The sequence below is a fragment of the Vombatus ursinus genome, unplaced genomic scaffold (assembly GCF_900497805.2).
Source record: "Vombatus ursinus unplaced genomic scaffold, bare-nosed wombat genome assembly UNPS02009205.1, whole genome shotgun sequence".
NCBI lineage: Eukaryota > Metazoa > Chordata > Mammalia > Diprotodontia > Vombatidae > Vombatus > Vombatus ursinus.
Window position 1 is genome coordinate 43,289,958 of NW_020948983.1, and position 14,261 is coordinate 43,304,218.

At 34.7% G+C, this 14,261-nt stretch overlaps 1 protein-coding gene across 10 annotated transcripts in view; it reads left to right on the forward strand.

Moving 5' to 3' along the window:
- Positions 1-14,261, forward strand: part of MEF2A (myocyte enhancer factor 2A) — a 236,637-nt gene that overhangs the window by 167,792 nt on the left and 54,584 nt on the right. For 8 of the 10 annotated variants that reach the window (XM_027852028.1, XM_027852027.1, XM_027852032.1 and 5 more), the window contains 3 exons: positions 8,690-8,827; positions 11,357-11,570; positions 13,148-13,207. In XM_027852028.1, the coding sequence (XP_027707829.1) occupies positions 8,690-8,827; positions 11,357-11,570; positions 13,148-13,207 (412 nt within the window). Of the gene's footprint in view, positions 1-8,493; positions 8,626-8,689; positions 8,828-11,356; positions 11,571-13,147; positions 13,208-14,261 lie in introns of all 10 variants that reach the window. The other 2 variants (XM_027852034.1, XM_027852033.1) reach the window with 2 other exon arrangements.

Sequence of the window (14,261 nt, forward strand, 5' to 3'; positions counted from 1 at the left end):
TTTTTTCAAATCAACCATCAGCCTGTATAGAGGCTTTTTTCCCTTCACACTAAGGTGTTTTTTTCTTAGTTGAATAATTTTTTTTTAGACCTTAACTCTGAAGTCTGTCAGTTTCACTTAATCGATGAACATTTATTAAGTGCCTACTTAGGTACCAGCAACTAAGCACTGGGTTTACAAAAAGGGGCAAAAGACAGTTGCTGACCTCAGGAATTTTACAGTCTAATGGAGGAGACAACATTCAAACAAATCTATACAGGATAGATAGGAAATAATTAAAAGAGAGCAAACACTTGAATTAAGAGGGGTTAGAAAAGGTTTCCTGTAGAAAGTGAGATTTTAATTGGAACTTAAAAAGAAGCCAGAAAGGCAGTAGTCAGAGTGGAAGGGGGAGCATTCCAGGTATGGGGGATGGCCAGAGAAAATGTCCAGAGCTGAGAGATGAAATGTCTTGTTCTGGAGCATCCTGGAGGCCAATGTCATTGAATCAGACATTCATATGGTGGGGAGCAGTGTGAGAAGACTGGAAAGATGTGGGGGTGAGGGGTGGAGGTAGTCTTTTGAAGGACTCTGAATACCAAACAGAACATTTTGTATTTGCTCCTAGAAACAGTAAGATTCAGTGGAGTTTGTTTGGTGGGGAGGTGGGGCTGACATGATCAGAACTATATTTTAAGGAAATCACTTTAGTAACTGAATTGAGGATGGATTGGAGTAGGGAGAGACTTGAGGCAGGCAGATCCACCAACAGGACATTGCAGTAACCAAGGAGTGAGGTGATGAGACCCTGCACTAGAATAGTGGCAGTATCAGAGAAGGAAGCAAAAACTTGGATATGGGGGTGGGGGAGAGATAGTGAGGAGTCCAGAATGACTCCTAGATTGGAAGCCTGAGAGACTGGTAGGATGGTGTTGCCCTCTATAGTAATAGGAAAGGTAGGAGGTGGAGAGGGTGTAGGGCAAAATATAATGAGTTCTGATTTGGACATACTGAGTTGAAGATGTCTATTGGACATCTAGTTGGAGATGTCTGAAAAGCAATTAGAGATGTGAGATTGGTGCTCAGCAGAGAAATTGGTGCTCAGCAGTGAAATTGGTGCAGGATAGGTAGATTTCAGAATCATCAGCATAAGGATGGTAATTAAATCCATGGCAGCTGATGAGATCACCAAGTGAAGTAGTTTGGAGGGAGAATAGGATCCTAAAGGACACCTATAGTTAAATGGCATGATCTGGAGGAAGCTCCAGCAAAAGGTGACAGAGAAGGAGGAGTCAACTAGATGGAAAGAGAGGCAGGCTAGAGTAGTGTCCAATAACCTTGAGAAAAGAGACAATCAAGGAAAAGAGAATGGTCAGCAGTGTCAAAGGCTGTAGAGAAGTCAAAGATAATGAGGATTGAGAAAAGACCATTGGGTTTGGCATCTAAGAGATAATTAATAACTTTAGAGAGAGCAGTTTTAATGGAATGACAGGGTTGGAAGCCAGATTGTAAAGAGAGTGAGAGGAAAGAAAATGGAGGCACCTATTGTAGATGGCCTTTTCTAGGAGTCTCTCAGGGAATCTCTTGCTACGGACGTAATTGAAAATTTAAAAAAAAAATCAGCTGTCAGAACAGAGACTTTTTTTTCCTTCACACATCTTCTGAATGGGAACATCAAAGACTATATACACCTATCAGTATCATATGGAACTATTTTAAAAAATAGACGATGTCATAAGGCATAGAGAAATTATAAATATATGTAAAAATAAATATTAAACATCTTTTACAAATCATAATTTAATAAAAATAATAATATAGAGAACACAAACACAAGATAACAGACCTAAATGAAGACATAATATTGGTATCCTGAATGAATGTGTCAAAGAATGTTATAAAACAGTAACTTTGTAAAAAAGAATTTTAATGACGAGGCACCATACCAAAATTTCTGTGATACAGCTAAAAGAGTCCTTAGGAAAAATTCAGTCTCTTAGAAATATACTAACTAATAGAAAACAAAAAGATTAAAGTACTAAGGATGTAGTTTTAAAAATTAGAACTAAATCCAAATAAGCAAAATAGAGAAAATCCTATTAAAATTACCTAAAATAGAAAACTAAGTATTCAAATGAATTGATGATTTCATTAATCTAGGAGTTTGTTATTTTTCTAGTTATGTAGATTGCAGCTCATTGTTCATTGTACACAACTCTTGTCCATGTCTTTACACAAGTCTTAATAAGGTATCTGCCAAATGTGTTTTCATTACTTTTTTGGTCATTTCAGTGCTATTTAGTCATTTCAGGCTATTTACTTTTTATTCCTTCACTTTGACATGAAGCCAGCCCATCCTTTTTCTGTTACTTAATTCCCTAATGATATTCTTAACTCCTGTACTTCTTTGATGTTCCGTATTTGTTCTATGTTGTAGCCTGCTATCATCCACCGTCCTCCCATTGTTCACTGAGTAATATTTATCTTTAATTTTTCAGAGACTATAGTTCTCCCTGACTCACAGGATGTCATTTCTTTAACCAAATATTAACTTTGTTTTAAAACCCATATAATTTGGTTTACTTAGATGAACTCACTCTCCAAAGATCTTGATTCTTCTTTCATTTGTTTTCAAGTGATAATAATTTCAGAAGCAAAGATTGTTCTATACTTCCCAAACTCAGATGTACATATATATGCATGTATGTATGTGTGCACCAACCTATTAGTGAAATGTTATTTAATTAGAAATTTTTTCCATTCAGTTTTGTGAAATTGCCTCCAGGGACCAGGAGAAATAAACCATTTTTTTTTTCCTTTTTTCTCCTGACCTAGAATATCATGATATAGGGAACTTCCCATGAGGAAAGTTTCTCTGCCAAGGCAGTTCAACAATTGTGCTTATCTTAAAAGGTCCACATTCAGAAATTTTGGCAATTAACTTGTCATAAATGTTGCATTATGAAAAGAGGATTAGGGGCAGCTAGGTGGCGCAGTGGATAGAGCACCAGCCCTGGCCTCAGGAGGACCTTAGTTCAAATGCAGCCTCAGACACTTGACATTTGCTAGCTGTGTGACCCTGGGCAAGTCACTTAACCCCAATTGCCTTAAAGAAAAAAACAAACCTAAACAATGAAAAGAGGATTAGCACTATATGATATCATTGCTGCCATATCATACTGCAGGATGTGACATTTTCTGTGCAGTTTTCAAAATGTCAGTCAGTTGACATAGTGCAGTAATTCCATCAGGTTGCTTTATTATTCAAACATGTTGCTTTTCGACAAAAACACATACTTGTTTCTTGGTACTTTTGAAAACCTGAATATCCAGTCACAGTGTTATTACTTGATGTCTTTTGCTCCTACGTTTTGTAGTGTAATATAATACATCCACATCATCATTTATTAAATGTCTGCTCTGTGTAGGGCATTGCACTAGGCTGAGAGTATGCAAAGCTGTCAGTAAATAATTATTAATTACTTACTATATGCCATGCCCTGTACTAAGTGCTGGGGATACAAAAAGAGCCAAAAAAACAGTCCTTGCTCTCAAGTAGTTCACAATGTAATGAGGAAAACAACAAGTAAACATACAAAATAAATAGGGAATAATTAAGAAAAGTAAGGCACTAGAGTTAAGAGGGGTTAAGAAAGACTTCCTGTAGAAGATAGGATTTTAGTTGAGACATAAAAGAAGACAATACCAGAAATGAGGAACGAGAGATTCTGGTCATGTGGGATGACCAGAGAAAATTCCCAAAGTTTGAGGGATGAAGTCTCTTGTTCATTAAACAACATGGAGGCCAGTGTCAGTGGATTGAAAAGTACATAGCAAGGAAGAAGATGTAAGAAGGCTGGAAATATAGGAGGAGGCTACATTATGAAGGGCTTTAAAAATCAAACAATTATTAATTATTTGATCTGGAGGCAGTAGAGAGCCACTTGAGTTTATTGAGTAAGGGGGAAGGGTGGTGACATGGTTGGGCTTGCACTCAGACCTGGCACTACCACTTTGGACAAATCATTTAACCTCTTCAGGCTTCGAATTTCTCTTCTGTAAAATGAGAGAATTCAATGAGCTATAAAATCCCCTCCAGTTCTAGCAGTACAAAGAGTACTTGATTTGGAGTCAGAACTTCTCAGCTCTGCCACTTAGTACCTTCCACAAGTTACCTAACCTCTCTGGGACTTAGTTTCCTCAATTATAAATTGAAGGAGATGGAAGTTGACCTCCCAGCTCCCTTCTACTTCTAAAGTTATGATTCTATGATAGATGTGCCATAATAATAGTGTTTACTTAATGTTAAATACATCAACATCACTGCTCTAATAATACCCAGCTTTTTTCATCATTGAAAATAAACTTAAAATTTTTTTTCTTGCATTTCTCAAAGTTTTCTGTTGTCCCAACAGTCATTACTAGTGAGGTAGGTTTTTTTGTTTTTTTGTTTACTCATGCCAGTGCTATTATTAATGAAGTGCCTATAATAATCTGTCTTTATAAATAAAAGAGGTGTATTCTCTAATTTTTTTTTGAAAGTTACATTTTCTTTTGTAAACTATAGTAATAGAGAAAGCACTTATTGTCCAGAGATATGAGTAAGAGGAAAAGGAAGAAGCCACAAGGACAGAAAGGTATAGTTGGACTTGGAGGATCAGAATATCTTATTTAAGTAAAACTTGGTTCTACCACTTACTAGTTCTGTGACCTTTGGTAAGTGACTTCATCTCAGTGGTCAGCAGTTTCTTTATCTTTAGGGGGTTGGAATTAGATACTCTAAAATGTATTTTCTGAAATAGGAACTTTAACTATAGACATTTAATTTTTTTGTGTGAAAACTGAAATTTTTTTGTGTGAAAACTGAAATTTTTTTCTTAGATAATGCTTGACTAACCATTAGGAAATGAAAAAAAAATTGTCTACAATGTTTTTGTTGTTCAACAAGACATATTACTACATTGAATTTTTAAGACTTTAAGTTGCAAATAAGAACATTAAAATATCTAAACATAGTGATACCTTGTTAGAGAAGTTTAAAATAATTATCAAGTCAGCTTAGATTGATTAATCATTTACTTGCTCATCAAAGTATATCCCTTCAGCAATTTGTAATGTGTACTTCATAGTGGTTACAATTAAGAAAAATTGGAGTAAATAGTTCTAAATTGTAGTAGCCCCTCAGTGTTTAAGTTATTTTGACGTATTATGTGGCTTTTCCCCTATGTCAGAACTTCACTGAAACATTTTTAAATATCATCTGTTAGCACAAATGGATTTTAGGAACAATGTTTACTGCATAATGAAAAACAAGTTACCATTATTAGCTGTAGAGAAAGCATAGGTTGCTACTGGTTTGTTTTAATGGATATTTTCACCATTAAAAATCATCTATATCGTCAATGATTAGGAACATTCTCTGTTCTTTTTCTTCATTGTGCAAGAGCCCATTATGCTTAATTTCCTAGCCAGAGAAAAACCTAACGCTGTCTTGTGTCCCTTAGCCCTCGCCTGGTCTTGTCAACAGATTACAGCATTCCACTTGTTAGGACCAGACACACAGGAGAAACTTTTTAATATTATGCTATTGGGTAATGATAAAGAAGACAGAAAAGGTCTTTTATGGTAGTTGGGTCCTCAAAGCAGTAGTCACTGTTTTGGTGATAAGGAAACAAGTTGGATATCAGACATTAGGACATTAACTTGTTATCTCCAATAGTGAACCAACCTCTTAAGTTCTCTGGCAATGACAGGAACCCCATCTGCAGTGAAGATTTCCAGAAACTTGAGCTGTAGATACTACAATATTTTTCTTCCTCCTAAGTAAAAGCAGAGTTAACCCTACCATTGTTAGAATAAAAATCATGTGTACTCATTGAAGAAATGCTGTAATATTACTTATAAAAGTATAATATCACATGTAGGGTTTTTGCCAATTCAAAGACACTTTGTCAAGCATTAAAATTTTTAGCTTATGTGTTAGGATGCGAGATGTGGAGTTCAGCTTTCACAATTTTTATTCACTTGTAATGATTTTTTTTAGTATTCTCAGAAAGAACAATAAATATAATTCTTAAATGAAGATCAGTGAAGAAAGAGCATCTAAAGAATTTAGACTACAGTAAAAAACAAACCCCTTTTCACTGACATAAAACAGATAAACTAGAAAATACAGTGTAATTTAAGCAAATGTTTTCTCCAGATTTAGATTTTTAATAATTTATTGTCTCTATGAGAATATGTATTTTGGTTTAGAATCTGTATCAGATTGCTACTGACTTCTTGTGTTTTGTTGATAACGTTTATGTAAATTTTAAGGTTTGATTGTGAACCGGTATATTAAGTGTTAACATTTTTCTTGCTGATATCAGTATGCAGAGAACTGGCAAGCAGAACTTGCTGAGAAGAGTAGAGAGGATAACTGTCTCCGACCTTCAGTGTCCTAAACAACAGGTCCTTTTATGGCAAAGACCAAATAAATGTTCACATGATTGGTTAGACCAGGAGAGCTTAGTGTAATGACAGGTGTTGGAGAAACAGGTGTAGCATTTGCCATGTGCTGATTTAGTGATTACATTTTAGCTCTGTGTGGGGGATGATACATAGCATATGCCAAGTAATTTGAGAAGGAATTATGTCTATACTAATGATGATCTATGATCTTTGAGGATTTTATTTTATAGTCAGTGTTGCCATTATGAAATCAAATAGTTTAATAGTAGAAATACTAAGTAAAAGTTTCCAGAATTTAGTGCTCATGTTCCTGCCTCTCTCAAAACAAAATCAAGGAAAGTATCATGATGATAATGTATTTAAGAGGTGGATTCAACTACTTTCATTATTATAAACTGTTAAAAATCATGAGTAAAATAAATAATAATTTATTTAAAAGCTTACAGTTAGGTACAGTTGACCAAAAATTTATGCAGTGACAAAACAAATTCTACTAGACTTTCTTTAAAAATCTTATATACTTCTGATTATGCCCTCGATCAGGATAACATGAAATCTCAGAGCTACATAAATTATTTAGCCAAGTAATTCTGCCAAAACATAGACCCACTTGGGTTAGAAAATCAGAGAGACATCTTGGAAGAGGAAAGTTTAAGAAAAAAGTGTGAGAAAATTTCCACTTTTTCTGTCCCTTTAAAAAATGTAATAGGTCATTTAAAAGTATTTATTTTGAAGCCAGTATTTAGTGCTCCAAGGTGACAGTATGTCACTAGGGATACTGAGTTACATTCAGTAAACAGGAATTACAGTCCACTGGGCAAGCCAGTAGCACTATCAAAGCATTGGAGAAGTTAGGTAAAAAGAGCTATAAAAACAAATGGTTATGTTTTGAATAATTGTTTTATTTACAAATTTCTGTGTAGTGTTTTTCATCATTTGAGTATGAAGTTAGTTGATATATTCGTACATTTTTACTCAGTGTCACTTTAAAAATAAATTTTTAGAATTTAAAATTTAGAATGGAATTAATGGACTACCATGTTATATTGTTGCTGTTGTTGGAGCAGAGAAGAGGTTGATTCGGTAATCCATGTTATTTTCATAAACAAGTCAAATAGTCAATAAGCATATATTAAGAGCTTACCATGGGTAAGGCACTGTGCTAAGTGCAGGGAATACTGAGAAAGGCAAAAATATGGTCTCAGATATCACCCTCGAGTTACATTTTAGTGAGAAAGACAATGTGCAAATAACTATGTACACACATACACAAACGATGTGAATGAAAGATTATATAATGTCTCAGTGTGTGTATGTATATAAACAATGTAAATGGAAAATAACCTGAACAAAAGGAACAGGGAGGGGGACAACCTGGAAAGGCCACCTGAAATTGGTAGGATTTAAATTAAGTCTTTAGGGAAGCAGTGGAGGTCAGGAGAAAAAGGATTCCAGGCATGAGGGACAACCAGTTAACAATTACAGATACAAGAGATGAAGTATCTTTTGTGGAAATGCAAATGGGTTGATATAGCTTGATATTAGAGTATGTATAGAGGAGTAAATTATAAGAAGATTGGAAAGGTAGGAAAATATATCACTGAAATGGTTATTTTATTATAGAAATGCAATGGTTGAAACAACAACAACAACAAATATTTTCAGAGGACCATTTTTTACATTTCCATTTTTGCTCTATAAATTCCTGTTCATCCAACTATCATGATAATAAAGTTGATTAGGGCCCATCATTTAGCAGTAGAAACTGCTAAAGCTATATGTGATTATAGTATTCACTAAGTGGTTAGAAAAGGGAGAAACTAATTTAACTATGAATATTCTTTCTACTTTACTGTAAAAAAGCTTATCTTGAGTATTCACCGTGATAGGTTATCTTAAGTATTCATAATAAATTTGTTCTTTTTTTGAAAATTAGAGTACATTTAAAATCATTTCAGTGGCTCAATATAGTTCAGTTCAGTCTGTGCTCTCTTAATAAATAAACAAAAAATCATGGCAAGTTAGTATTATTTGTGTGTGAATTCTCCAATTGTATTTCAGACATTAAGAAAGAAAGGCCTTAATGGTTGTGAGAGCCCTGATGCTGACGATTACTTTGAGCACAGTCCACTCTCGGAGGACAGATTCAGCAAACTAAATGAAGATAGTGATTTTATTTTCAAGCGAGGCCCTGTAAGTACTTTCATTTACTTTTACTTTTTATTTGTTGATCCTTTTTATCAACTTCATTATTTAGGCTCTGAACAAGAAGGAACACAGAGGGTGCGACAGCCCAGACCCTGATACTTCATATGTGCTAACTCCACATACAGAAGAAAAATATAAAAAAATAAATGAGGAATTTGATAATATGATGCGGAATCATAAAATCGCAGTGAGTACTAAAGTATGGTTTGTGCTTTTATCTTGTGCATGAAGATGTTCACAAATATAGCTTATATTTTAGTATTCAGTGCTATGCTCCAGAAGCGATAGTATGAAATCATTCATTAAGGAGTAGAGATTCTTTTTTAATTTGTTAGTTGTATGTCAGCCCGTATCAGTGGGCACTAGAGAATGAAAAGATACATGACACACCTTAGCCCTCAGGAGGTCCCTGTTGAGGAATAGGGTAAGGGAAGAATAGTTAAGTTCATGGGTATTTGTCTGTGATAGTGATTTCTAATTTTTTTTTTTGGACAGTGTCCTAATTTTCATTTTGATTGATTGACTTTTTAATTTAAAAAATTTATTTGTTGTAAAATGCTCTTTTGGTGGATAGAGCACTAGCCCTGGAATCAGGAGGACCTGAGTTCAAATCCATCCAGCCCCAGCCACTTGACACTAGCTGTGTGACCTAATTGCCTCATCCCCCCCCCCCAAATGCTCTTTTGGACAGTACTTATCTAATATCTTAAAGTAGAAAAGGTAAAACTGAAATTCTTCCCTTTTCTGTTTCCTTACTGACTTCCTCCTTATTTCTCTCTACCCTTAAATGGAGTTTGGCAACTTCAAATCTAGTGTCTAGATTTAGCCTAAAGTGTAAACCTCCTTTAATTATTTAAAAGTAGCTGTAGCTGATTTAATAATAAAGCTATTTTCCTTTTTGGGGCTTTGTAAAAATAACCTGATCCTTATATATATGATAACATTTTCCTATAACTTTTTAAAAAATACTGTCTAGTGCTGAATCTATAATGACGTGTTTAGAGCCTTATTGTAACTTATAAGAAATAGCCTTTTCCAGAACAGATTTTGAAGGAGTATTCTGTTTGGATTGGCCAAATGACTTTTGAAGCTCCTTCTATCTCTAAATCTATGGTCCCATGATTTTATTAGGACTACTTATGTGCACGTTTCCAGCAATGATGAAGAGATATTTTCTTTTCTTTTCTTTTCTTTTTTTTTTCTGGTGAGGCATTTGGGGTTAAGCGACTTGCCCAGAGTCACCCAGGTAGACTGGATTTGAACTCAGGTCCTCCTGACTCGGCCGAGTGCTCTCTCCACTACACCACCTAGCTGCCCCAAGATATTTTCTTTAGATTCATGCTCCTGGCAGAGTCTTACCTTTTGCCCCCAGTGTTAGGATTTTATTGGGATAGTTTTTCCAAGCCCAGTATCAGTGCTTTTTCTCTAAGGTACTTTCCGTAGGCTTAATATCTAATTTCCCTTAAACACACACACAAACACACATAAATAGGTATCATGACTAGCATTGTTTTGATTAAAGTGATACCATACAAGGATACATCTGTTCATTATAACAGCAAATAAAAACTACCTACCTCACAGGGTTGTTGTGAGGATTAGTGAATTGATGTTGAGCTTCTGTAGTACTGCAAAAATAAAGTTTTATTTGTAAAAAAAAAAAATCAGATTATTGCTTTCTACTTATTGTTCAGTTAATATAATTCTACAGTAAACTGATTTATGTTGGGTCTGTAAATTCTTTGCATTCTTTGGTTTTCTTCTGGATTGACAATGATTTTCTGATAAGGGAAAGCAAAGTGGTTTCTTCTCAAAATTGAGGTATAGGTAACTCTTACCTTGTGATAGTTAAAAAGAATTTTTATAGGATCTTTAGAGGTAAAATTCAAAAAATAAAGAGAAAAGACTTTTTCTCTAGCAGACTAGTAATTGATACGAATAGATATGACATGTCATAACGGACACCATTTTTTACTGTATATGAATTTTCATGGAGTCATTTTCTTAAAGCTTTCTCCAAACATATTTCTTTGTCCAAATATATTTACTTTAAAGACTTCGTAACAGTAAAAGGAATTCTTTATTAATCTGATCTGCCATTGGTTACTTGTTATTTAAGTGTATTTTCTGTATATTATTTCATTTTTACTAGGATTGTATAATGTTAAGTATGTAACTAATATGTTGATATTTTTGGTAGATTTTTTAAAAATCAAATAAATTAGTAATTGGTGCTTTTTTTTGCTTTCTGTCTCATAACTATGTTGAAAATAACATACACTTTTACATTTTGTTCTGTTTTGAATCACTAACAAACATATAACTCTAACTAGATTTAAAATAAAGAGTTAAGTCTAGGCTAATTTTTATTTTTAAAGTGATTGATTAGTAGCAAAAAGTTATGTTTCTTATTATTTTATTTGTATCATTTCACAAAATTGCTTTCAACCTAAAGTTATTCTGGCTTCTGATTTTCAGTTGTGCCAGTATTTGTTATAAAAATTAATATTGTAATTAATAGCCATTTTCAAGGTGAACTTAAAAAATAAATTATTTGTACATTAGGCTTTTGCAAAACTGTCAAACAGGGCTAATGTCTGTCTTTTGCATTTAAATGTTATAAAGACATTGTGAAACAAAGTATGCTAAGTAGTTTATTAGTTCTAAAATGTAAATGAAAACTAAAATTTCCCCTTTCTTCCTCCTTTATTTCCAGCCTGGTTTGCCACCTCAGAATTTCTCAATGTCAGTTACAGTTCCAGTTACTAATCACAATGTGTTGACCTACACCAACCCAGGAAGTTCACTTGTATCCCCATCATTGGCAGCCAGTTCATCATTAACAGACACAAGCATGCTCTCTCCACCTACAATGCATAGAAATGTATCACCCGGAGCTCCTCAGAGACCACCAAGTACTGGCAACACAGGTAATCTTTTAATTTTTCCAGTCCTTTAATAGTCTTGATATTGTAATAATAGAGCTGATTGGTAACAAATGGCAAATATTGCATGACAGCAGTCAAGTCATCTTCCACTACCTTACTGGCTCAGAATAATTTAGAATCATTGCTCTTCGCTTTTTTCTTTGACTTTAATTTGAGAACTGTTCTTTGAGAAGTATTAATATGTCTAATATTGTGAAGGATAAAGCATAGTCTGTGCCTTTATTATTTCATTTATCATGTCATTGGAATGATATGACGTTTAATTAATAACAACCTAAGGTAATATTTGGTTGCATGAGAAAAAGGAGATGGTAAGAATGAAATAAAGAATAGAAAAGATCAGGGTGGACTTGCTAAGTCAGAAAAGCAGCCCTTAATTTGAACTTTGAATGGGATAGTTGGGATTTTAAAGGACCTTCCAGGTGGATAATGATGTTATTCAGTCATTTCAGACTCATTGTGACCTCGTTTGGGGTTTTCTTGACAAAGCTATTGGAGTGGCTTGCCATTTTGTTTTCCAGATCATTTTACAGATGAGGAAACTGAGGCTAACAGGGTTAAGTGACTTGCCCAGGGTCATACAGCTAGTAAGTGTCTGAAGCTAGATTTTAACTCAGGAAGATTAGTCTTCCTGACCCTAGGCCCAGCACTGTATCACTGCATCACCTAGCTGCCCCAGGTGGACAGAAAACTGTAAACAAAAGCTTGACATTAAGGATTTAAAAAGTTGTATTCGGGGAACAGTAGTGAGACCTGCTTAACTGGATTGGTGGGAACACATTGAGGAAAAGTTCTGTTCATTTTGGAGGAGGATCTACTCATGAATGAACATTACTGGATTTTCCACTGTATTTCACTTCACTCATGTTAGTCCCTCTGCCTAGAATAAATCCCCTTGCTCTCCCCCGACCCAGATTTCTATACCTATCTAAATCCTGCCCATTCATCAAAGTCTAGCCTAAATTTCTCTTTTCCTGTATGTGTCATGTCAGAGATAACTTTTCCTTTCTCTAAATTTCATTTGATTGAATTATGTCTAGTTAATAATTCAGGAATATATGTCTTTTTTCCCCAACTAAATATAATGATCCCCTTGAGGAGAGGAACCATGTTTTATATTTACCTCTCTCTCCCATAGCACCTAAAACAGTGCCCTGAACAGAGTAGACACTCAAAAATTGGTGATTCATTTAAGAAAATTATGGATAAGCATGATGGGACAGTAATATGTGGACTTCTAAGTGACAAGATATAAAATCTGGAATTGAACTTACAGTAGGAGAATCATTGTAAGTTTTTGGACAGGAGAATAAGATGATGAAATAATTGTCTTTTGTTTTCTTTATCCCACCCTTACTCCTCTCATTATAATTTTGTCTGATATCATTTATCAGAAGGGTATAGGGAATTATGTCCATGGCCGAGTAGGCATATTCTCCAAAAAAGTTTATGTTGAAACATTTTAATGTTGATTCCTTATTAGATTATTTTTTTAATGTTCTGTTGGTGCTTAATACAAATAGGAATAGCTAATCTTTCTGTCTTTGTTTTAATATTAGGTGGAATGTTGAGCACTGCAGACCTCACAGTGCCAAATGGATCTGGAAATAGTCCAGTGGGTAAGTGATGTTATTCTTTGGTTCCTGTACTGTAGTCATCCATCCCTATGTTTGAGACATAAGAAACTTGATCTCAGATCACTGTCTCCTCCTAAATTAGAGTTCAGAGGAGAAAAAAAACTAGAAAAATGATGAGGCTGATAGGTTCTGATTATTTTTTTTTTTAAGAAAAAAATATTCACCTCTCCCTTTAGAAACTTTATTTCTTCCTTGAGCCTGTTTTCACAAATGTTTTCTTTTTTATTTTGAAACCACATGTTAAAACTGTAAAAAAAAAAAAATTTTGGAAAAATAAGCATTTGCATCAAGGTATAGTAACTTGAGAGAAGCATCCAAAATTTTCTGTCTCATATTATTCAGCGTTTGACTTTATAGAAGGTAGTTGTCTTATAAAATTTTAATATCTTTTCTATAACACCATATAATAACCAAGAGAGTTCAGAGCATGAGGTTAGTTGGTTAGTTGATTGTTGTCCTTCATTCTCAAAGGGAACCAAAATGACATCACTATGCTAGAGTCAAGTTTCAGTGTGTCCAACTGGCTGGTCAGACCAGTGTGAGCATGGGATGCTCTACCACAGGTGGGGCATAAGTAGATCATGTGAACATTTGGGGTGGTTTCTCTAAATTTGTGCATCCTGCGTTTCCTTTGATCCCTTTCAGTTCTGCTTTGCTCATAGAGGACAGCATCTTCTCTAATGTGGGCATGCCATGCTGAGCAGTCCTGTGCCAATATCTCCCATGTAACACAATCAACTCCAAAGTTCTTGAGAGACCTTGAGAGTGTCTTTGTATCGCTTCTTCTGACTACCATGTGAACCCTTACCCTGTGTGAGTTCTCCATAAAATAGTCTTTTTGGTAAGCCTACGTTTTGCATTCATACAATGTGGCCAGCCCAGCGGAGTTGCATTCTCTGAAGCAGAGTTTGAATGCTTGGTAGTTTAGTTCGAGAAAGCACCTCAGTATCTGGTACCTTATCCTGCCTGGTGATCTTTAGAATCTTCCTAAGACAATTCAAATGGAAGCGATTCCGTTTCCTGGCATGGCGCTGGT